At 37.5% G+C, this 25,010-nt stretch overlaps 1 protein-coding gene across 25 annotated transcripts in view; it reads left to right on the top strand.

Moving 5' to 3' along the window:
- SLX4IP (SLX4 interacting protein) overlaps nucleotides 1-25,010 on the top strand; it is a 108,990-nt gene that overhangs the window by 6,986 nt on the left and 76,994 nt on the right. For 12 of the 25 annotated variants that reach the window (XM_009673982.2, XM_009673981.2, XM_068940264.1 and 9 more), the window contains one exon: nucleotides 668-716. The exons of 1 other annotated variant lie outside the window; for it this stretch is intronic. In XM_009673982.2, the coding sequence (XP_009672277.2) occupies nucleotides 690-716 (27 nt within the window). In that variant the 5' untranslated portion in view covers nucleotides 668-689. Of the gene's footprint in view, nucleotides 1-667; nucleotides 717-1,093; nucleotides 1,121-9,627; nucleotides 9,758-15,414; nucleotides 15,451-25,010 lie in introns of those variants that run through there. 12 more of the 25 variants (XM_068940250.1, XM_068940253.1, XM_068940249.1 and 9 more) reach the window with 3 other exon arrangements.

The following is a 25,010-nucleotide window of genomic DNA, read 5'->3' as shown; positions in this document are numbered from 1 at the left end:
TCCCGAGATTAATAAGGATGGAGTTTCCATGAGGTAGGAGGGACTGAGCTTCACTGAGAATGAAAGGTTTGAGGACTCTGTTGAACAGAGCAAGTATTATTTCATATGCTAATTTTTTTTTTTTAAACAAGTAGCTCCAGGATTTTTATTTTTCCATCTCTGTGTGTATGTGTTTTTCTTTCCCTCTTTTCTTCCTTATTCTTTTTTTCTTTGAGCTATGCAAAGGAATTTTAGCTGAAAGCTATTACTTTGAAAGAGAAACCAGGCTGGAACCATACAGATAGGGGCCAGAGAATGAGACAGTAGTTAGGGTAATTTTCCAAGTTCAGTTTGCTGCTCTCCCAAAGGCTTCTTGTGGGTGAGTAAGGTTAGTTTGTCTGTGTCTCGGTACTGGTGTGAAAAATAGTTCTGTATTCTTTTTCAGGTGTTGGATGCTCTGTACCTGAATGGTAATGAAGCTCATTAAAAGAAAACAAGATAGGTCGCTATGCAATTCTCTTTATGTAAGAGTTTTCCTTGGCGGAGTATAAGGTGTGAAAAGCAGCAGTACTCACAAAATCAACTAGTTTTTTTTTTAGTATTGACAAGATGAAAAATATCCTTGTCGCTTGGCATAGAGATCTGAGTTCTTTCTTGTGCTGATCATTTTTAATTGATATTTTTATAGGACCAGTTTACATTGAACTATCATGGCATCTAGCAAATTTGTCATTAAGGTAAGTAGAATTTTGTAACTTTCATTTAAAAAAAAATCCTGATAATAATACTAAGTAGAGTATTTATACATGGATTTTAAAAGTTAATGAAGACGAGATGCATCCTTTAGACTTCTGGTCATGGTAGCATAATTCATTTCAGTTTTCCTCTCTCTTGGGAAGCAAACTCTTTCAAGCACTGCTATATCATGGCAGAGTGTGTTTGGGGTCCTTTCAGCTGAAGATTAAATAGTCACAAGTACCTAATAGTGATTAGTTTTATAGTTAGAACTAGTAACTGCATGAATTCTCAATAAAACAGCATTACCTACCTGAACTGAAATTTAGTGTTGATTCTTCTCATACTGTAATTTTGCGGTTATTCATCTTTTCCCCAGATAATCCAAGAGTTCCTGATTTAAAGGGTAATAATATTCTTAAACTCTTTATCACTCTTGACTCTTCATTTGCATCTTAGTTCATCTTTTTCCCCATTTTCAGGCATTAGACATCTTACTAACATCCAGTAACGTGCTTTTGCAGTTTATTTTGCAAACAGTCTCTAACATTTGGGTATATATCTGAAGAGTAATGCTTTTCAAAACATTCTGTAATAAACATTCTGCCTTAACTTGTTCAGCTCACTAGTAACTAAACCACAGAGCAAGTTTTCCTGTAAAAATTATGCAACCTTCTCTTTTGGACCCTCTTTTCTGTTTCTGTTTATCTGTTTGGGGTAGTGCAATGCCTGCATTTCTAGGTGATTAGAGCAATACAGTACTCTTGGAAATGGTTTTCCCAAGAATTTTCTTCACAGAAGAGACTGTAGAATCACAGAATGGCCAAGGTTGGAAGGGACCTCTGGAGATATCTAGTCCAACCCCCCTGCTCAAGCAGGAACACCTAGAGCACATTGCACAGGATTGCATCCAGGCGGGTTTTGAATATCTGCAGGGAAGGTGACAACCTCCCTGGGCAACCTGTTCCAGTGCTCTGTCACCCTCACAGTGAAGAAGTTTTTCCTCATGTTCAGACGGAACTGCCTGTGTTTGTTTGTGCCTGTTGCTTTTCATCCTATTGCTGGGCACCACGGAGGAGAGACTGGCCCCATCCTCTTGACACCCTCCCTTCAGATACTTGTACACATTTATGAGATCCCCCTCAGTCTTCTCTTCTGCAGGCTGAACAGGCCCAGCTCCCTCACCCTTTCCTTCAGAGGAGAGATGCTCCAGTCCCCTCAGCATCTTTGTAGCCCTCCGCTGGACTCTCTCCAGGAGTGCCATGTCTCTTGTAGTGGGGAGCCCAGAACTGGACACAGTACTCCAGGTGAGGCCTCACCAGGGCTGAGTAGAGGGGCAGGATCACCTCCCTCGACCTGCTGGCGATGCTCTTCCTCGTGCACCCCAGGAGACCATTGGCCTTCTTGGCCACAAGGGCACATGGCTGGCTCATGCTTACCTTGTTGTCCACCAGCACTCCCAGGTCCTTCTCGGCAGAGTTACTTTCCAGCAGGTCAGCCCCCAGCCTGTACTGGTGCATGGGATTATTTCTCCCTTGGTGCAGGACCCTGCGCTTGACTTTGTTGAACTTCAGGAGGTTCCCCTCCGCCCACCTCTCCAGCCTGTCCAGGTCCCTCTGAATGGCAGCACAGCCCTCTGGGGTATCAGCCACTCCCCCCAGTTTAGTATCATCAGCAGACTTGCTGAGGGTGCACTCTGTCCCTTCCTCCAGGTCATTGAGGAATATATTGAACAAGACTGGGCCCAGGACTGAGCCCTGGGGGACACCACTAGCCACAGGCCTCCAACTTGACTCTGCGCTATTCACCACAACCCTCTGAGCTCGGCCATCCAGCCACTTCTCAATCCACCTCACTGTCCACTCATCCAGCCCACACTTCCTGAGCTTACCTAGGAGGATGTGATGGGAGACAGTGTCAAAAGCCTTGCTGAAGTCCAGGCAGACAACATCCACTGCTCTGCCCTCATCTACCCAGCCAGTCATCCCATCCGAGAAGGCTATCAGGTTGGTCAAGCATGATTCCCCTTTGGTAAATTTGTGCTGACTCCTGATCACCTTCTTGTCCTGCACATGCTTAGTGATGACCTCCAGGAGGAGCTGTTCCATCACCTTTCCCGGGATGGAGGTGAGGCTGACAGGCCTGTAGTTTCCTGGCTCCTCCTTCTTGCCCTTTTGGAAGGCTGGAGTGAGAATGGCTTTCTTCCAGTCCTCAGGCACCTCTCCTGATCTCCAGGACCTTTCCAAGATGATGGAGAGTGGCCTAGCGATAACATCCGCCAGCTCCCTCAGCACTCGTGGTGCATCCCATCAGGGCCCGTGGTCTTGTGGATGTCAAGTTTGCACAAATGATCTCTAACCCGATCTTCCTCGACCAAGGGAGAGTCTTCCTTTCTCCAGACTTTCTGTCTTGTCTCCAAGGTCTGGAATTCCTGAGGGCTGGTCTTAGCAGTACAGACTGAAGCAAAGAAGGCATTCAGCAGCTCTTCCTCCTCTGTATCCTTCATCACCAGGGCACCCAACCCATTCAGCAGCGGGCCCACAATTTACCTAGTCTTCCTTTTGCTATTGATATATTTGAGAAGCCACAGGAACCACAGGAAGTTCCATCTGAACCTGAGAAAAAACTTCTTCGCTGTGAGGGTGACAGAGCATTGGAACAGGTTGCCCAGAGAGGTGGTGGAGTCTCCTTCCCTGGAGATATTCAAAAGCCGTCTGGATGTGATCCTGGGCAATATGTTCTAGGTGACCCTGCTTGAACAGGGGGGTTGGACTAGATGATCTCCAGAGGTCCCTTCCAACCTAAACGATTCTGTGATTCTGTGAAGCCCTTCTTGTTGTCCTGGACATCCCTTGCCAGATTTAATTCCAAATGGGCCTGAGCTTTCCTGGTTGCATCCCTGCATACTCTGACAGTGCCCTTATATTCCTCCCAAGTGGCCTGTCCCCTTTTCCACATTCTGTATACTTCCTCCTTCTGTTTTGAGTTTTGCCAGGAGTTCCTTGCTCATCCAGGCAGGTCTCCTGCCCACTTTGCTGGGCTTCTTACTCAGAGGGGTGTACCTGTCTTGAGCCTGGAGGAAGTGATACTTGAATATTAACCAGCTTTCCTGGACCCACCTTCCTTCTAGGGTCCTACCCCATGAGATTCTTCCAGGTAGGTCCCTGAAGAGGCCAAAGTTATCTCTCCTGAAGTCCAGGGTTGCGATCCTACTTATTGCCCTGCTCCCTCCTCACAGGATCCTGAACTCCACCATCTCATGGTCACTGCAGCCAAGGCTGCCCCCAACCTTCACCTCTCCAACCAGACCTTCTTTGTTTGTTAGTACAAGGTCTAGCAATGCACCTCTCCTTGTTGGCTTCTCCACCACCTGGGTCAAAAAAGTTATCATCAATCCTCTGCAGGAACCTCTTTGACTGTTTGTGCCTAGCTGTGCTGTCTTCCCAGCAGATGTCAGGGTGGTTGAAGTCTCCCATGAGAACCAGGGCCTGTGATCGTGAGGCTACTTCCAGCTGTCTGTAGAAGGCCTCATCGACGACTTCCTCCTGATCAGGTGGCCTGTAGTAAACCCCCACCACCGTGTCACCCATGTTAGCCTGCCCTTTAATCCTTACCCATAGGCTCTCAACTTGCTCTTCATCCACCCCGAGGCAGAGCTCCATACATTCTAGTTGCTCCCTCACATAAAGGGCAACTCCACCACCTCGCCTTCCTGGCCTGTCTTTCCTAAAAAGCACATAGCCATCCATGACAGCATCCCAGTCATGTGAGCTATCCCACCATGTCTCTGTAACTGCAATGAGATCGTGGTCCTGTGGCTGCACACAGATCTCTAATTCTTCCTGCTTATTCCCCATGCTGCATGCATTGATGTACAGGCATTTCAGAGAGGCAATCGAGCATGCAGGCTTCTCAGGAGAGGTGCAAAAGGATCCTCCACAGCCATGTCCCGTACTCATTCCCCTGGCTGCAGGCATCTGCTGGAGGCCTCCTGACTTGAGCATTGTTTTACTGACTGTCCTGTCAGTAAAACAGGTACAGATAGGTGCCTCTGTCACCTGCAGTAGGGAGTCACCCATAACAATTACTCAACTCTTCTTGCTTCTTTCGGGTGTTCCTGCATGGCACAGGGATCCGGGGATCCGTCAGGCCAGCTGCATCTCTTGAAGCCATGCCCAGCTCCTCCTCAGCCTGGAGGGTGCTAAACCTGTTCCTCAAAGGCAAGCCTTCAGGAGAAGCAAGAGCCTTTCTCCTTCTATGAGAAGTTAGCCGTTTCCAGCCTTCTTCAACAGTGTTATGATGTACTATAAACTGATGTAGACTACTTTTCCTTTGTGGATAAGCTTTTGTTTTTGTTCTTGTTTTTGTTTTTCTGGAGGCCAGGTGCAAAAGTTTTCCTGGCTGATCAAGCTGTGGAAACTTGGTTTTTGCAGGTAACTAACCTGTTCAAAAAGCAGACCAAACAGTCAGTTCTCTGTGGTATGGAGTAAATTCTGTGTTCTTTGCAGGGAAAACTACTCATTTAGTGGGACATTTGTGCAAATCTTTCTCTCTTACTGTTTGACTTGATTGTAAACCTTAAATTGGTGGTATCATGTCTAATTCTCAGAGATTTCCTTGTCTGAGATACTAATCACTGATCCTCATCTGATATAAGAGGAAGTTAGAAGGGATAAATTTGATTTTGAGCACACTTTGGGTGACGTTCTGACTCTGTATTCTATTACTGTATTGATAGGGTAACAGAATCTGAGGGTGAAGCCATTATCTTTCTCATCTGAGATCTCTTGATATCATCAACATGAATTCAGGTGCGAAAGAGAGCAAGTGGTGTGAGCTGAAACGTCTTTGCTAGATTAAAGTGTCCAAAAATCTTTGATTACTGATCTATGTTATTGTTAGTTTGCTAATACAGTGTAGACGCTTTACCTTTACTCAGTATGTACTCAGGCAATTGCTAAGTAGTTTGACATTACCATCCCAGCAAATGGGGAGTTTCTCACTGAGCTTGTATTTGCAGCTAACCAATGTCATAGATAGAACCTCTAAGAGTGTCAGTGAGCTGCGACAATTTTATTTTCCTCCTGGTAGCATTTGAAAAATGAGGGCAATTTTTTGCATATACAGAATGCTGAAAATTAGCTCATATTGAGTTTACATATTTCATATCCTCTATTCAAGGCAAATATGTGGAAAAAATATATTTTTTGCTTTTTTATATTCACTCGATTTATATTTAATGTGACTATTCCCTTTTTAAAGACTGTTCAACTTTCACATTTTTCAAGGAACGTTCCTCTGCAGAAGGCTCCCCATTAAAGAGCAGAAAATATTCTCAATCCTCTCTACAGGGAGCATATAAAAGATAGTATGTTCTTACTTTTAGGTTCCTCATCTGTTTAAAATTGATAGGGGTATTTTACTGGTTTTGAAAAATGTTTCATGCATGTGTCATCTTCTGCACTCTCCTTTTAAGTTTCTATCTTTGGAAGTGTGTATATTAATATATATTAATATATATATTAACATACATATATAATATGTATGTTAATCTTTTAGGTAAGATCTTGAAAAGTATAGCTTATCCATCTCTTATATCCTAGCAGACTCGAAGATAATTTAATAGAAAAACACCTATAATGTGTTTAATGGCTTCGCTTCTTCCCACATGTGTTTTATAAGCTTCTCTGTGTTCCTCCAGTGTAATGGTCAGTTATTTTCAGTAGAGGGAGTAGTTGGTCTATTTTTGAAAGGTGGTCCTAAGCATGGTTTCATGGGCAATTAAGAGCAAATGAAATAAAATAATTGATGCAGTAAAATTGCTTTAAACCTTAATAAAAAAACTACAGTTAAGTCCTACATTCTTCACTTGCCAAGTAGCAGGATGCCATGGTGTGTTTTGATGTGCAATAGATGATATTTTATACAAGTTAACTTGATCAGTAATTTTCAATTTTAAGTAATATTGATACTTCATAAAGTACTGTATGGTAAAATACCACCAAATCGGGAAAATCAGACATATGAATTTAATTATGCTTTCTGTGTGTCTGTGTTGCTAAAATATTTTACTGCTGTTCTGAGAAATAATTTGTAACTTTAATTGGTGAGGCTTAAAGCAAAATCATGAACAGTATACACACTTGAGAAATAGTATCACTGGGGCCTTGTTTAAAAATTTGGAAAAACTAGAAAGAAGAATTCCTCCAGAATTATGTAAAGTGAGTTTATCCATGCTAAACTGCAGAACTAAATATAGTAATTTATATAGCTGTCATAGAAACATCTCATTTGCTGTTTTCTGTAATCTGTTCATTTGCCAAACCCTGAACATTTTTGATTTGTTGCTGTACTTCAGTAAATCTCAGCTGAAAGTGAAGTTTATTTTACTTTGATCTTTCTTACATTCAGAAATTAAGAGTTCTATTCTAGCTGAGACATGTAGTCCTTCACTAGCACATATCTGAGATTAGGATAATTATAGTTTGAATGTTCCATCTGGTCATGCAGGACACTATAATAGATTTTCAAATGTGCTTTGTTTACAGTTGAAATTATTGCATGCTGGGAGTGCATATGAAACTGTTGGTCCTTCCTACCTTAATCTTTTTGTTTGCTTTAGATTGCAAACTCCTTTGAGGCAGGAAACATATCTTTCTGTTTTGTGTTGGGAATAAAGACAGAAGTACTGGATATGATCGGACAGCAAAATGACAGTGTGACTGTAACACACTCAGTTTTCACCTTCATTTTATTCGTATATGTATCCAACCATTAAGATACTGTTAAAATCTCTGTAAGCAATGCATCTTAACATCTGTCTTTGCATATCTTAATGCTCTGTGAAAGGAACTGTACAAAAAATGTTGATTACAAGCCCTAACACTAAGTAGAAAAGGATGGAAAGATATAGTCCTTTCAGACTATATGCTCGCATGTACTTCTGTCATTTTACAGGTCATCTTAGGATCAGCCTGGTCACTCCTTGCAAGATACTGTTTTCTTTTTTCTGGTCTAGAATATGAAATTGAACAATCTACTTCCATGTAGGAGCCATTGCGATTTCATTTTCTTTTTGTATCTTCATGTGTGTTCGTATCTGTTAATGGATTTCTAATGCTCAAGTTTCCCCATATCTCTGGCCTTTGCAGTCCTTTTTTAGCTACTGGTTGAAAAGTAATACAATGAAAATGTGTTGACTGGGACTTGTACATCAGATATGTCTGCTTCGATGATTCTTACGGGGCATCTAAGTGAGCAAGGCAGATTAAAGTTAGTATTTCTGTGAAGTGTATCTATTGAATTAACTGATCAATATTTCTGTAAATATTTTCCCCGTGAGAAAGTGGTATGTTTGTTTCCTCTAGCGAATTGTTTGACTGGAGGGGAAAGGAGAAAAGAGAGGGAAGATAAGTAGAGGTTTTAAAAATTAATTTATTTTTTAACTTAATGTGATGCCTTATAATGAGTCATGGAGAACAGTAAATACTTTTTACTGCTATGTAAAATCCAAAGGAGTATAAATGTGCTTTTCTAAAGCGGAGAACAAGAATTAGGAATGCTTTCCTGAAAGCTTGTGATTCTGACTTGTGTTTGAACTAAAACTTTTCATTTGTCATGAGTGTTCAGAGTTACTAGACTGCTATTACAGATAAATTTTTTTTTTTTACGCTCCTACTTTTGAACTGGTTAACATACTGTTTTCTAGTCTGAGAGCTGGATTTTTAAGAGAGAGCTTAGCTGAAGTAACTATCATACAACATTTCTGATGTCTTTTGCAACAAAAAACAGCAGAAAAAAACAATGTGTTGTAACACACTAGTTGTGCTGCTGGAAAAGATGTTACAATACAAATATGGCAAGACTACATTTTCTAAGATTAGGTAGAATTTGTAAAAAGTATTTTGAATCTTAAAAGTAAGGTACCAGAGTTCTCTGAATTGATTAAAGGTTGTTGCCTTTTGAGCTTTTTAAATTAAGAAATTACTGTATTATCCACTTAGTGATGGGTTTCTAGAGATGGAGTTCTAAAGCTGCGTTGGTCAGAACAACTATAAATTCAAGTGATGAAAATTATTATTATCAAGTAACACTGTACAGCTTGCTCAACCTTAATATTTGTCTGTTAGTTTCTGTGTAAATCCATAAAATATGGTTCTTCTCTAAAAAGACTTGAAATCTTTTAAATAAATAAATAAGGAGCTTTGGGAAATATGCTTTAACATAGGAGGTAGGAAACAACATTAAGGGATGGAGAGACATCTATTTAGTTACCTTTCCTTTAATTCCTTGTAACTATGCATTTCTTTTTCAGTTTATGGGACCAGAAATGATATGGAATGACTAAAATGATGAGTAAATAAGTTCCAGGAGGGGAGGGGAAAAAAAAAAAAAAGAAGAAGAAGAAGTTGGGAAATAGAGGGGGTAGGAAAATTAAGTGTGTAGTCTTAATTCTAAACCTCCTGGAGTCAATGGAAGTTTCCTCACTGACCTCAGAGGATTAATTTTCAAGCCTAGGGAAATGATGAGTGTATGAAGAGCTGAGAGATTAAAGTGTTAGCAGAAGGGGAAAGGAATAGGAAGCCAGAAGGATAAACATCAACAGTGGAAACACTGCTTTCATGGGGATCTCTTCAAATAAGGGATAAACGGATGGCTCGACTTGCATTACTTTTCTTGGTAATTCAAATAAATTAATCTGATTAGTTTTAAAAGTACCGGTTGTGCCAGAGAATGAGCATTTTGCTAATTGTGAGCATTATACTACTGTGACAGTGGTAGTAGGATTCTAAATATACTCCATACCAAATTATACTATTATTTTTAGGCATAATTAATTCAATGATACTTGCCATATGCCTTATTTCTGCCCAGCAGCACCATATTTTACTTCTCTACCGTTTTGCTTCTCAGTAATGTTGGTGGTACTGCCTGCATGACCCCTCCGTCCAACAGCGAGGGAGGAAAGGGTGCGGAACTGAGAAGCAGACTTCAGTCTCTCAGGCCAGCAAAGCATCAGAGCTTAGCAGAGATGCTGCATGGGGTCAGTGAATGTCCTTGGGTCCTGGGAGAGGCTTCAGCTTGCACTGTAGGTGAAATTCTTCAATTCCCTCTAGTGAGTTCAGATGGAGGTTAGAAAGCTGAGAGGTGAGGGAACCCTGTTTCCTCCGTCACCCTCCCCAGCAGTACCCCCTAATGCCATGTCCAAAAAGTTTAAATGTGCAGTGATACGGTTTTTGTTCTCAGTGTTAATATCGTGAAAGCCTAATATAAAAATTTTTATATTGTTTCACATGATCTCTCCCTATCCTGTATAGTGTAGTGGATTCTAATACATGGAAATTATCTAAATGTTTGAGATGTGGGAATGTTCTGACTGAAATGTGAAATAAAAGGGAGAAAAGAGGCTGACAGTGCATTTTAATTCTCTCCCTGAGCTTGGTCCAAGTAGTTCACTACTTCCTGAAAATGAGGCTATTTTAAAAAGCAAAATTATTACTTGGTTTCAGTTCTCGGTTAAAAGTTTAGTTTCTGGGCATTTTGTAAACACTACAGCGCTTATCATTCAACAGTGACTTTGCAACTTTTCTTGACTCAATAACCAAACTTTTTTCTTAAATAATGGTACCACAGGAAATGGCATACTATATATTTTGGTGTTTTGCTGCAGTCATTGTTAAGTGTGAGCCACGATGACGCTTGGTTATTGTGAAAACTGCTGATGAAATGATGACTCATGGTCACCTGATGAAAACAGATTCATTACCATGACTCCAGGAACTTTATATCTCGTATAAGTGTTTCACTTCCCACACTAGTTCTTCTATAAGAGATGATGATGCACTTATTTTCTAACAGTTGACAGCTGCTCATTTAAGCCGTGACAATGTGGTTTGCAAACACTATAAATTCCAGACAGTTTTTTTTTTTTAATAATTTAAGGAACTAAAATCTGTATGAACTGTGAAGAAATCTCCAGTGTTGTTAGCAGTGTTATTTAGAATGCTTTCTAATCAAGTTATATGTCTTAGATTTCATTTACCACTGTTGAATTAAGTTCTTTTTATGGTGGAGCTGACCGAAACTGCACTGAAGCTGATGGACTTTTGATCAGAGCTTGTAGGTGTATATTGCTAGCATACTGTAGCTTAACTAAGGACATGCTAATTTATTTCATTAACAACCTTACTCAGTTTAATTTATTCCTCTTATTTTAACTGAAGTCTGATTGGTTATAGTGTCAAAGTCTAAGGAAGTTAGATTGGAAAAATACTGAAAGAGAATAATGCCAAATAATAAATTAAAACATCAACTTTAATTTCAATATGAAATGCAGATTCTTGTGGAGGGGAAAAAAAAGAGAGAAGAAATAAAACTTCACCCCGTGCTGCTAACTCATGATTACCTAGTGTTGGGAAAAGATGGATAAAGCAAAAACAGGATTATAGAAAAGCTTGAATTCAGACTTTGTAATAGTGTACAATTCTGTATTACAAAGCAAAGAAAGGTGAAACTGTTGATGTTTGGGTCCTCGGCCTAACAGGACATAGCAAGTAATTGAATGTGATGTAGCCTATATAACCATGTTTATTTTTGTGCGGTTGTAAGCTGGCTTATGTGGAACCAATCTGAATATATTTCTATCTATTGCGTGGTTAATTCACTCTTAAACAATCGTGAGTTCCACTGGTGATTCTGTTGCACGTTAGTTTCACTCTTTTGACTGCAAGTATTTCTAATTTGGAGTGCTATGAGGCCCACCATGCTACTTTAGTGATTACAAATGTATATGATTAAAATTTGTGCTAGAATGTATAATGTTGGTGTATGCATGGAACAAATGTAGAAATAGAAGACTAAAGGAAGGAAGTATTCTTGTTCTCTTTTTTTTTTTAAACAGAAGATGAATTAGTAAAACTCATGCTTTAAAAGTTAGTATGAAGGCTCTAATAATGTATTCTTTAAGTCTACCTCTGTTCCTTTTTTTGATGTTTACCCTTTATTTTCCTATGACTCATTTCAAACTTAGATGATGAATGTGATTTATTTATTCTGTGCTAAAAACAGGCACCCAACTAGTTTAAAAAAGAGTGGCCAATCAGAATCAACTGTTAACTTCAGATATTAGTAGAAACAATAGAAATGAGATTTTTAGATGCTTTACTATCAGTCACACAAACTAGGTCAAGAAATTATATATGGAAAGTCATAGCATATTTTTTTGTCCCTGAATCCCTCTCCTCTGTTTTATTTATTTTTTTTAAATACCAGAAATAATGTGTCATGAAGAGGCAAAAAGTTGCAGATTTAATAATGAAATTTAGTAATAGTATCAGAAGTACATTTTCAATGACAAACAATATATAATATGGGATGAAGGTTTATGTTAATCCACAAACAAAAACTCCTGCTATAGATGATATGTTCTGTAGAGTTTTTCTGTATTATTGCCTATCTGCTACTGTATATTTTTCCATTCTCTGTTTCTCGACAGAACAGGATCCGTCTACTTTTGCTGTGGTGTGATGTTACTTGGGCAAATCAACAGAAAGAATAAACTTTAGGTAGCCTTTAACAAATATAAATTGGATTGGCTATATAGGTTCATTTAGTTGTACAAAGAGATGGTAAATGAAGATACGTCTTGCTTGCTTACCTTTGGTAAGCAAGGTGGTATGCAAAGGTGGTTTTACCTTTGCATATCAAACTGATTGATTGATTTATTTCCTTGCCCCATAGAACAAAATATTTTTTTCAGTTGTGTAAAAGAGTTAACTCCCTTTCCTTACGACAAAGCGCTTTTCTTTATCTATAGTTGAGAATTTTTCACTTGGGAACTACACCAGGGAAGAATACCAGTTTGTGGTCTAGGTCACGTGCAGACAATGTTGAACCAAAATCTTAACTTCAGTGATTTGAATGTTTTAAGATAATCTTTTCCTATTGGCTGTGTAGACTTTGGGGAAATGTGGTATGTTCATAAAGCTTTAAGTGCCTTCTTTCTTGTCTTTGCAATTTCTCTCATTGAGACCTCTCTGCTACTTCTGCTATCTGTGTATTTTTCCTCTGGGATGAACTCCTGAATCTACAAGCTTCAGCAAAAGAAAGATTTTGTTCCTTTTTCTGTGTAATTTGTGGTGTATATGTGAAATAGCATTCAAGTGGAGAATTGCTGTGCATATGTTGTATCAAATGTTTATTGAAAAATAGTTGTTAGTCTTGAGGGAGAATGAGGAAGAAAGCAGACGTAAGGAAGAATGGCATAATGTTACTGGTTTCCACGTAAGAAAATGTGGTGCAGCCTCAAAACGTTTTCTCAGCATTTTCTTGTTGTGGATGACTGATTAAGGATATCCTTGAATGTGCTTCAAGAACTCTATCCTCATTTTGTTCTAAAAACCTGTGCAAAAATTAAGCTAAACTTTGTCCCAAGCATAAGATCCTCTGCAGGGTCCTGCTTTGCCTTGAGGAGGAAGTAAGGTGTCTGGTGTATCTGACACCACTCAGCTGGTTAAACGATAGTTTATATAAGGTACAGTTGAATACAGTCTTTCAAGTTCAAGCCAATATTCTGTTTTAAACTCGGAGAGTCGTCTTTGTTCATTGAATATACCAGTGATTTAATAGCACTGATAATTAACCAAATGTACATGATTGTGGTTTATCCTGCTTTGTATCATCCAGATAAAAGCTGATAAGAGAAGCATATAGGTCTGAACATAAAGTATTTACTGAACTAAAGAGTTGGGAAAGAGCTGAGTCTTGGGTCATTAAAGAGGATCTGTTCAATGCCAAGATCCTAGGATTTGACAGTTAGCAGGTCATACAGTGTATAATTTTTCTTTTTTTTTTTTCATGTAGTACAAATATAGAAAGGAGAGTAAAATAAGTAGCACTGTCATAGTGTATTACCTTACTGTAGTAAGGTAATCTTCAGTAAGAGAAAACAAGATTATAAACAGTTATTCTTTTGGTACTGTCTGTAAGTCTCCAGTTGCACTTTGCTAGGTGTTCAACTGTCTTGTAGTAGTAGTTCATGACTCGGAGAATTTAGAAGCAATTTAAGTGATGGAAGTAGATCTGACAAGCCAAAAGATGAAAACGAGGTCCACAATTAAAAAAACAATTGGACAGAAACATCCTCTCCCCTCAAATAAATACGTAGTTTAGTACAAAATATACTGTAAAATTTGTAGTTTAATACAAAATATACTGAATAGCTGTGACTGATTAAATCATCCTTGGCTGGTGGGGGTGTCTCAGCAGAGCTAAATCTTACAGAAGGATTTGGAAGAGAAGAGCATAACTGGTTTCTTCAGAAAGTGTATGAAAATTTGTTATGAATTTTAAATACTTTTATGTCAATTCACTTACCTTTAAAAAAATAAAATTGAATTTTTCATTTTGGTTTTATTTTTTGGTGAAGACAGAGAGGAGCATTTAGACATCACCATCAAAGACTTCAAAAATGTTACAGAAAATGCAATATTTCTTTGCCTCTATCCCCTCTTCACCCTGATTATTGACAGATAAACAAATTGTAGTTTGATTTACAGAATATTTTGAAGATGCAGCTAGGGATAGTTGGTGACTGTGACTGTGATTCCCAAAATCTGTAAGGCGACTTAGAATTTGTAATGCTTGAGGTAATTGTGATCGATCTCCTCATTTAGTTTTCTTTAAAGAAACTGAAAAGAGATTTATTTGCAAACGTCCAGCATATACTACATAGTTCAGAAAACCCCTTGCTAATTTGGAGGAATCTTCTGCAGGCCTGTTAGAGATAGTTCACATATCTATGTTATTAGAATTTATTTTTTCTATTATTATAGAAGCTTACAATCTTAATAATGTAGGAGCTAGCAGGATTCACTCTGTTTATAAAAATCCCTGTTTGAATTATGATATGAATCTCAGGAGGGAAAAAATCTGATGATGACGAATACAACAAGAAATATTGTAAACTCGGAAGTAAAATGAAATTCAGATTACAGTATATTTTGCAAGCATCAAGAAATCTCACAATATTTTGAGCGGTACAACTAGGAAATCACTTAACTCACTGCTGTGAGTAACCAGTGTTGTGGCAGGGTGTGGCAACCGTTACTCACATACCTTTGTTAAGATAGCATTCCCGATTTAAGCAGAGAAAATGAAGGTGGCAAAATAAAATGACCAGTGGTATAAATTGACCGGGCTTTTGGGTCTCTAATAAAGTGTTATAGGTACTGCTGATGATCACAGACTAGTAAAATATAACAAAGAATTTAATCTCCAGCACTACAGTGGAACACCGATTCAAAGCTGGTTTAGAGGGAGAAAATACTTCTGCAGTTACCAGCAACATGGCTTGTCATGTTCCTTGGAGATCCATACATAAGCAGAGCCTAGACTTAATGCATTTAAATGCTCTGCCAGTATCTCTACCTAGAGATATTAAGAATAGTAGATTGTCAGTCTGTTTTGGTAGAAGCAAAACTTAACTGGATATACCAAGGCTACAGAAAGCTATTATGGATTGAGATTGGCCCTATTTGCGCAATAATGACTCAGTGGAAATAAAAAATATTTCTGGATACTTTGAATTCAATAAATACATTAGAAAATACGTACAGTCATTACTGTATTATTGAGGATCAGAAAGAACTTTTCTGTAGTTTAATGAACTGTCATTAATTTTATGCATTGTTTTTCTTTTAGTCCAAAAGACTGTGAAGATTAGCAGAAATGAAGAAGGTAATTGTGGTGGTCTCATTCTGTTTTTTACTTAGCACAGAGTTTGCACTGAGCCCGATTCTAGCCTTCAGGAGTTTTTTCCAAGACGTCTTTGATATTACCTGAAAATTGTCATTTGATAGTTGTCAGATTTTTTGTGCTTGTTTTTCCATCTGCGTTTGGGATGGTCTCCAAAAGAGGTGTACCTTTTAGCAGCTGTATTATGCTCTTATCCTTTGGCCAGTCTTTAGAATGTGAGCGTTGCTAGTAAGATCAGGAAGACAGTGGGGCGTTCTTTTAGCGTTAACTTCTAGATTTGGTGTCCTGACAATTTTGTAAACAGAAATAACTGTGCTTGTTGAAGTACTCTTAAATATAATGTATCCACACTGGAGTGAGGTACCATTGTATGGGGATTTATTTATCCAAAAGTTAATTTCCCGTTATTGTAGTGGAGGTAGCTCGTAAAGGCGTAGCACTTGAAGAAAGGCTAATCATTTTCTTTCCACAGAAAACTTCATGTTTTACTTGTGTTACTAAATTTACCAGGACGATAGATCTGTTTTAGGATTGTGATATGGTAAACGAGATATACATAAGGTGAGAGTCTAGCATGTAAGAATAGAAACGCTCATCCTACAACCAAATAGTATATTGTCCTAGCAACAGAAAATACTATCAATTTCTAGCCAGGAGCAATTCTCTACTGCAAAACTGCAGAAAACTTTATCAGCTGAACTGCAGAAAACTTTATCAGCTGAAAATACATCATCACTCACTTCATTGCTGAATGAATTAGGATTGTATTGTGTTAGTTTGTGGAATGAAAAGTAACGTTTACAACTGCAACATGAACTTCATCTTTTTTTCCATTATTGAGAGTCAAGAAACTGAACTTCAGTATCACTGCTAACTCTTAGTATTTGTGAGCTCTGTTATTGCATTTCTTGGAATGATGACTAAATAGTAATACAGAGTTGTGCTTACTTCAGAGAGTACAGATTTTCCTGGAGTAATTTGAGCCGTCTCTTCCTTCCGAGTGTTTCTGTTCCATGTGAGAACTGGTTGTGTCCTTAACACTGCACTTCATCTAGCATAGAGATTAGTGACTTAAAATTCTTGCAAATTATAGTTTCAGAATAGGCAACACAATGGAATTTAAGAAGGTAAACTCATCCAGCTTGAGCATGTACTTTATAGTAATTCCCAAACCAAAATCTCCTCTGCTGAGGATGGCTAGCATCATATTAGTATTTGGTTTTGAAATCTTTCTTATTTTCTGTTTGGTTACTACACAGATTTTGTGGTAAGACCTTGATCACCAGCAGTGTCATGCTCACTTTCTCTACTTTGGCCATCGATAAATTAGTTCAGTGATTGTCAGGATGTTTAGGCTAGTTCCCTTGTCTTTTCGGTAAGACCTTGGACCTCTTCAAAAAGTTAGTATGCTACATATTTAAATGCTATAATGATAAGACTTTAATCCAAACCTGTTCACATGTAATATAATTTAAATTAGATGCTATTTATTTTCTTAGTGTGATGGAAAAAAAGAATTTTTTTATTGTTTCTTGAAATGTAGTTCCATTGTGAGCTGCATGATTGGATTTCCCATTTATTGAAGATGAAGATTCCAAACTTCTGCATTTTCTACAATGTGAAAAGGCCTTGTCAAAATTCTGTTTTCTGAGAGCTCATTCTCCTCAGTGATGTTCTCCTTTGTTTTTATTTTCATGTTTATAATAGCACTTCAAACTATTACAAAAACAGGCAGAGTTAGGGGAAGAGAGAGTAAAATCAAAAGTGGAAGGGTTGTGGGGCTGACTATAGAAGATCAGAATCCTGTGGGAGGAACAACTTTGGAATAAGCTTTCACTTGTATAACTGCTGTTGAATTGCAAGGGCTTATGTTTAACTTTTTTTTTTTTAATGCAGATAAACTACAGATTATAAGCATAAAAATGCAGTAGTCTGCCATTAATACTATGAGGAATAGATTGTAAGCAAGCAGGTGTGGAATTGTAACAGCTATGTACTACCTAAGCAGAAAGAAACTCTTAAGACTATTTGTTTACAGCAGAAGCTGAATATTTACAACTTATTGTTTGTAGCAATATTTCCAGTCATGACGTGATACAATTCTTACATTCTTCCTTCAGTATAAAATAAAGTTTGGTCTATTTTGAGGTAATTATGGATAATAGAATGATAAAGCATGGGAGAGTGGGGTTTATGGGGTTTTGATGCTGCGTTCCGGATGGGAGTAAAATAATCAACAGAAGAAAGCTCAAATTTTGCTGAGCCTAGCTGACCAGTGGTATAAAAGCAGTAGGTGTTAGAAAAGAAGGTAATAGTGATTTTATTGATGAAGGAGGAAGCTTCTATCAGCCCATAACTATAATAAATCGTGACCCCACCTCATCACGGCCATGGGACGCTGTACGAGAAGAGAGGGAGGATCGTTTCAGCACCAGGTTGAGCTTGGACAGCAGCTTTTTGAGGTTGGCACTGAGCACTGCTCTTACCCTTTTGGGTTCTCCTCCATGGTTGAAAGGCCTGTATTCCAGTGCGAGAGCTTTCGAGTTAATCTAATGGTCAGTTTGACTGGTCAGTATAGGTGTGGAATTTGAGTAATACTGCTCGTTTTTGTTCAACGCTGGTATAGTTTGGTTAACTCAGCCTCCTTTTCAAACAGAAATGGAAACCAGTGTTAGTTTGTTTCAGTTCTGCCTAGTTACAGAGCCATTCTGCTTTATCTGAGGGTCATTTACTTTTTTTTTTTTTTAGTGAATTGTTTTCAGGCAGATTTTCTTTCTTTCTAATAACTTTTTGATTGTTTTTCTAATGTAGGAAGCATACCACTGAAGATTTGGGGTGATATATTTATTTTTGTTAAATGCTTATGGGTTAGAAACACAATCTCATGAGGCATGTGCCTCTGAGGTGAAATTTTATGGCATTAGAATGGTCCTACAGTGTTAATTTTGTTCATCAATAATATCTCTGAATTTTCTCTTCTAATTTTAATACAGTAATTTTTGGGAAGAAGCTGTTTTAAAGAACATCACTTTCCCAGTGCACCTTAAAAATATCTATAAGATGTAAGCATATGGAAGGCTAAAGGAAAAGGTAACTTTATCTTTCTGCTTCCATTTCCCACATGCACAAATGAAATTAGAAAAAGAGCAAATAGAAGAATAGGGAACCAGAAACCTCTATCTCTAGCCCTTTTACACCCACATTCTTGATACAGCTTTGTACTTTCAATCTATCTTTTGTATGTAGTTTCCATACTTAATAATCATTAACAGCATATGCAACTCTGTTACAGAATGAATTATGTTATATATTGTGCATACTCTTGTTAGATTTTTAGTGCAGTCTTGACTTTGGAATTTCCAATAAGATTCTAGAAACTTCATCTGACAGGGAGCTTGGTATGGCAGAAGTGGTTCACAAATAGATGCTAGAAAGATTATGATCTCTGCCTGTAGTGCTGGCTACGGGAGGAAATCTCAGTCAGTTTGGCATCATAGTGTGGAAAGCCTTGAGAATTCTTGGCAGTTGAAGAACGTGTTTCGTTCACATTGCATGCTTGCCTTTTAAAAGTGTGGACGTTGTATGTTTTGTTACTAGACGTGTAATGGGAGGATGGGATAGGTTGATACACTTTAGCCGTGTCAACGTTTAGATCTCTTATAACTGTATGAGTGATAAATCTACTAGTTGATCTTACTGTGTTGCAGATGGCTGCATCCTCTTCTCCTTAATGGATATGCAATATTGTCCCCAGTAAACCAGGAGAGGGGTAGGGCTTTGTTTAAAAAAACATTCCCAGTAGTTGCAGAACACTTCTTAAATATTTTTGCAGCCCTAGGGATTTCTAAACAAAGCACCAGCAAATTGGAGGTTTAAAACTTTCAAGTACTGTAGCTGTAGTATTATAATACTTACTGTTGTAATAAAATTTAGTATAATTTATTACAGCTTAATTGGTGGGAGGACAAGAGCAAAGTTGCCAGAGTTTCAGAATATCTTACTGTTGTTTTTATAATGCTTGTTATTTTTAATTTCTTGATTTCCACGTTCCTCTCTCCCTCCTCCCCCTCCCCAATTTTTTTCCTTTCTAAACAATGTAAAAGGAACAAAAATTAACTTACCCTCCTGAAATATCAGTTCTCTGGCTACTTTTAGAAGTGCTTTGTTTAAATTTAGTTATTAATGAAATTTTTAAAAGGGGGTAAACGTGGGTATGTATATGTTTTAAGACTCACTTTGAGAAACTTAAATCTCAACACTTCTAATATTGGCAATCTGGCATTCATTGCAAGTATAATAGGTTATTTCATGCTGCTTCTCCTTATATTCATGGTTATGATACTGAAACGTTAAGACCACACACAGACAGCAAAGTCTCTAGCCACTTAAGCGTGTAAACAGTCTGGCTTTTTACAAAGTGGAAAAATATTTCTTGTGCACTGTTTTAACATGATCAGCATGTTAAAGCTCAATGTGCAACTGTGTCAACATTTTTTTGGCTATAGCCATTAATTCTGTAGCCTCTTGATAATATGTAAAATCTGAAACTGGTTTGTTTACTACTGGGATTTGTCAGCAATTACTGTCTGCAGTTAGCTTAATACTTTCAAATAGATAATAGATCAAAGAATATTTTGCGTCTTCGTTATGGTTTTAGTAAAAGGGTTTTTTTTTTAGCTGGTTTGGAGCTTTTTGAAAGGACTGGAGCAATAAATTCTATAAACAATTCTGTTATACCTTTTTGATGTTGGTATGAAGAGGTAAAATATATGAAATAAGAATCTGTAACTTATGTTTCACATGAACGTAGTGATAGAGACAGAAACATCCATCTCCTTTTCAGGCTTCAGTTATCTTGAGACCTGACATGGCTTCAATACAACAATGTTGATTTATATCTAATGTAGTATATATTAATACATATGTTAAAAAAGTTGACTTATTACTGCTTGCTCTCCAAAGTGGTAAATTTTGGATGTACCTACCAGCTATTTGCCATGATCTTCTGTATCCTAACAGATCACAGGCTTCAAGAAACAACAGTAACTGCAAGTTGAGTTTTAGGATGAACTCTTTGCCATTGGTTTGAATATCTCTCCACCAAGTTACACGTATCTGGAAAATCTGTTAATGCTTTTTCAGTAGAAAAGTTTTTGATTTTTAGCTAAGAAAACTCTCTACTGAGAATGTATCTCTGGTGACCTTAGTGGTGATCTTAAGGGATGATGTTGGAAATAAAAACTGTTGAAGATCCCTATTAGGCGCAGGAGAGGGTCTGAGCGTGCCTATCTTGAGAATGGGCCATAGGGATACACTAATTTGGGTGAGGAGCTGTGGAATGGAGACTGCTACGAGAGCCAGTGGAGCAGGAATGAGAAGAGAATTAATGATATACATAAACATGGGGGCAGAGATATGCGGGTAGTGTCAAACTAAAATTGAACTAAAAGGCAGAGGGTTGAATGGGAAGAAGTTCAGGGCAACTGCATCAGGGCAACAGGTGTCCTGCTTGCCCTTTCTTTTTCCAGAGTACAGAATAGGGGGAGTAAAACAGGAATTGATAATGGCTAGATAATGAGAAGAGGATTAGGAGTAGTAAAGGATATTCAAACTGATGGGAAATCTTGAGTGGCGAGATTTAAGTTTTGCTGGGCAAAAGCTGGGGATAGGGAAGAGACTAGGAATGTTGGAGGTGTGAGGACAGAAAGTGTCATTTTTGGGAGATGATGGATAGAATTATCTGCTTTATAATCGTGCTCTCCTTCACACCCTGGAAGAGAACTTAAGGCTCCTGAAGTGAAGCACTCTCGCGAAGTGTGTTATCTTTCTCTAGTACTAATCCAAAGTAGGATGATGGTTTACTGTAGGTTAATTGTATTGGTTCAGTTGGCAGACTCTTCTGTGGTGGTTCCAGTCCTGCTAATTTCCCTGAGGGAGTCAGTATGTGTCACCATATGGTAGATTTTACTTGATCAGTCTTCTGCCTACCTTTACCGAGGTTGTACTGGGAAACAGCTTAACTTAACAAATTTACCTGTAGTGATCTAGGGGCCTACCCAAGGTCTTTCTTGAAGTCTTTCAGTAGTATGCTGTGATTGTGTTTTTTAGTCTATTTCTGCTTTGCTGTGTGCATTTTCCTTACAAAGAGGTGAACAATGTCTATGAAAGGCAGTTTGTGCTGGAAACAACGAAGTTCTATTCAGTGTGGTATTCTTACGTGAACAAGTCTGAAGTATTTAAAGGTGTACTTAACAGGAATAACAGTAAGCTATCGTAGGAGGCCATTTTGAAAGACTTTGGTAGAAAGGTCAGAGCATTTTTTGAACATTTATCTGCTAACTATTACTAATCTTTTTTGCAAATCAGGTAATCGAGGATAAAATAAATTTGAATAATCTCTATTTCCTCAGTATTATAGAAGAAAAGTGCTTACAAAAAACAAAACCAAAAAAGCTTAACCCCCAGAAAACCTGTAAAAATAGGTTACTTGATTTTAATATGTTTTTATCCTCTACGTTTCTGTTAAACATGTAACATATTTTATCCAAGAAATCTATGCTTTTCCATTACTGTCTTTTAAACACTTACGTATTTGCCCAAATGGCAGTTCTGATTACAGCTCATCATTATTTTATGGTATTTTTTGACCTGTGAAAGGCTTTCCTGAGTACTGTCAGTTAATTAGAATTTTTTTTGTATTCATTCATGTTCAGCTATTCGTGACTTACTGTTGAACGAACTCAGGAAGATGTAATTCTTGCTAAGCTCAGGATGACTTTTTATCTGTTAATTTTTTGTGTAACTATTTATGAATAGTCTTCAGCCTAATTAAGGAAGATTGAAGGCTATAGCTGAAAAACTATAAAGCAAGGAAGATATGGAGCATCTAGCACTTCTATCACATGGTAGTTATTAATATTAATGCAATTTAAATGTTTACACTCCCTGGTCTGTATTGTTTTCTTTGATGTTAATTGCTTTACAGTAGATCAACTAAATTCTTCCATGATGTCTGACACGTAAGGGAGTATTTCATTTTCATTTAAGTATTTCGCTCAGCAACGTAGTAGGTCATGTTAATCGATTAATAACATACGTTTTTGCTGTGCATGCTGTGTACAAATCCTTGTCTTTCCATGTTTTTATAAAGCTGTGTGGATCTTTGTCACTAAGTTTAAGAAAAAATAATATGAAGATAAAAATACATGGATATGCATGTAAGTAGCATAATAAAGTTTAGCAACGTTCTCAGACACATTAAATCAATGTTCTTTTTTCCCTTCTCTTACTATTGTGGGAAAGGTAAAACAGACACTGTCTTCACTTGTTCCTGTCTCTGCATTGCTGGATGATGTTATTCATCTCTGTTTCTTTGTTTCTTTTAACAAAGGCAGTTGTGAGACTAGCATACTATGCATTTTTTTTAATTAAAAAATGAGCTATTGCTTTCAAAAGGGTAATTTCTTCTCAATCTCAAATGTGTTGTTTTTTCCTGTTGAAATCCAAGGGAAAATATACATTTTCTTCACGTAATTTAAAATATCCTCTGTTTACATTTTGGCTCCTTAAAAAGATGCAAATGTGTGGGAACTGATAACCATAAAACTCTTGATTTGCAGATATTGTTGAAAACCCTCGGTTGGCATACATGGTCTGTCTTATCACTGTTGTCTTTGGTAGGTGATTTTCAAGTGAGGGTTTGTTCTTCTATTTATCTTTATATGTTTTAATAAATTTCTGACTACTGGCAAGCATTGTTTAAGTTCTAACATAAAAGGTATTGCTCTGTATGAAGAGGCTTTTCCGCCTTGTCAACCTGTCTTTTTGAACTTTGTGGTTTCCAATAACACGGGTACAGGTGAATATAGTAACAGGAAGAAAAAGAACTTTCTGACCTGTAACAGGATCCATCTATTGGAAGAATGCTTCATAGACCTGTTTATCTACTCTACTGTCCACAGAGGGTCAAACCTTTACACAGAAAGCTACTGTTGCTGTGTTTTTCTCCCAAGGGGAAGTGTATTTCCCCAGAATAATCCTGAAATTTGTGCCTGAGTATTCTGAGGAAAATGCAAGTAGATATATGCTTTTACAGGTGATTGCAAAGCTTTAATACATTGGAATTGCATGTTTTCTGGGATTTTTATTCATCTTATATTCAGCTGTTGAAAAATATTTATTCAGGCATGTCAAACTCATAATGAATCTACTTGTGTTTACATAACAGTAAATCATAAAGATCCTGAAGGATACAGGTTATCTTTGAATGTGCGTCTTTAAACCTTCTGTACACCTATGCAGAGATGTTATAATGGCAGAATTTGACTTTGTCTTTTAAAATCTGTTCTTTTCCATTGCTACTATTGTTGTTAGTATAGTCTGTTTCTGTAGCTGAGGTGGACTTTTAATGACAGTTGTTTAAAAAAAAATTTACTTTTTCATTGAGCAGGTATAAACAGAAATACATATAGGGATCTTTATCTGTTAAAAGTAATTGTGAAAGCAAGATAATTAAACATAATGCAGTCGTGTGAAGAGTGCAGTCTTAATAATCTGCTTCTTCATTATGCCAAATTAATCTTTAGTCATACTGTTTATACATGAATAAAAGGTACTATTGGCAGATGTGGTTTAAGTATGTAGATTCATGGAGAACTTTCTTCAAAAAACTGCAACTACTAATCTAACATTGTATTGTAATATCGAACTGTAAGGAGTAACTTTTAAGATCCTTAATTTCTCATGCATGTTCGTCTAGAGTGTTTTCAAAAAATTCCTGGAAAGCGGACCTAAATAAAAATCTTTATAACATTAAAACTTAAATGGGAAAGATTCTGGCAGGTTATGTTACTTTTATACTTCTGCGTTTCCTTTAAAATAAAACTTTCCCAGATGGTCGTAGCCGGGTACTGAATGTGACCAGTAATTTCATGTAAGCATTCAAGTTCACAGTCCCTATTAGAATTCCTTATTTGGCTATTGGATTCTTTGTAGAGAGTTTTTCATTTTTTAATACTATCTTTACACTATTGAGTGAATGTGAGTTTAGGGTAAGATTATCTGCAAGGTCACAGTGAAACTTAAAACATGATGGACAAAGTATACTTATTGAGGTTGGAACTAGAAATAAACACAGAAAGAAAAAGTATATGGCCATACTGATAGTTATAAATTAAGTGTTAAGGTTTCAAATCTGGGAAAGTATCATCAGAATTTATAAAGTTCTGTTTAAATAGTCCATCCTCCTCACTTCAGACATCTGTTACTGGTTATTGTTTGAGTGACCACCATGTACATTATACAAAAAGGAATGTGTTTTTTGTAAGATCTTTGCTAATGTGGCAGATAAAATCCCAGTGTTTGATAGCAGTGCCAAAGGGCAAAGAGGTGCTGAACAATATTCCTCATCTTTACCATAACTTTCCTTCCTGGAAAAATAGGCTTTGACAGTGGGAAAATGAAGACAGAGATAAGGAGAGGTGGAAGGAAGCTTGGGAACTGAGAGTGATAAAGACCAGAACTATATTTCAGCAGGCTGGGGA

Source organism: Struthio camelus, chromosome 3 (assembly GCF_040807025.1).
Source record: "Struthio camelus isolate bStrCam1 chromosome 3, bStrCam1.hap1, whole genome shotgun sequence".
In the NCBI taxonomy this organism is placed as follows: Eukaryota; Metazoa; Chordata; class Aves; order Struthioniformes; family Struthionidae; genus Struthio; species Struthio camelus.
The sequence above is the reverse complement of the archived record's forward strand: the minus strand, read 5'-3'. Positions and strand labels throughout refer to the sequence as shown.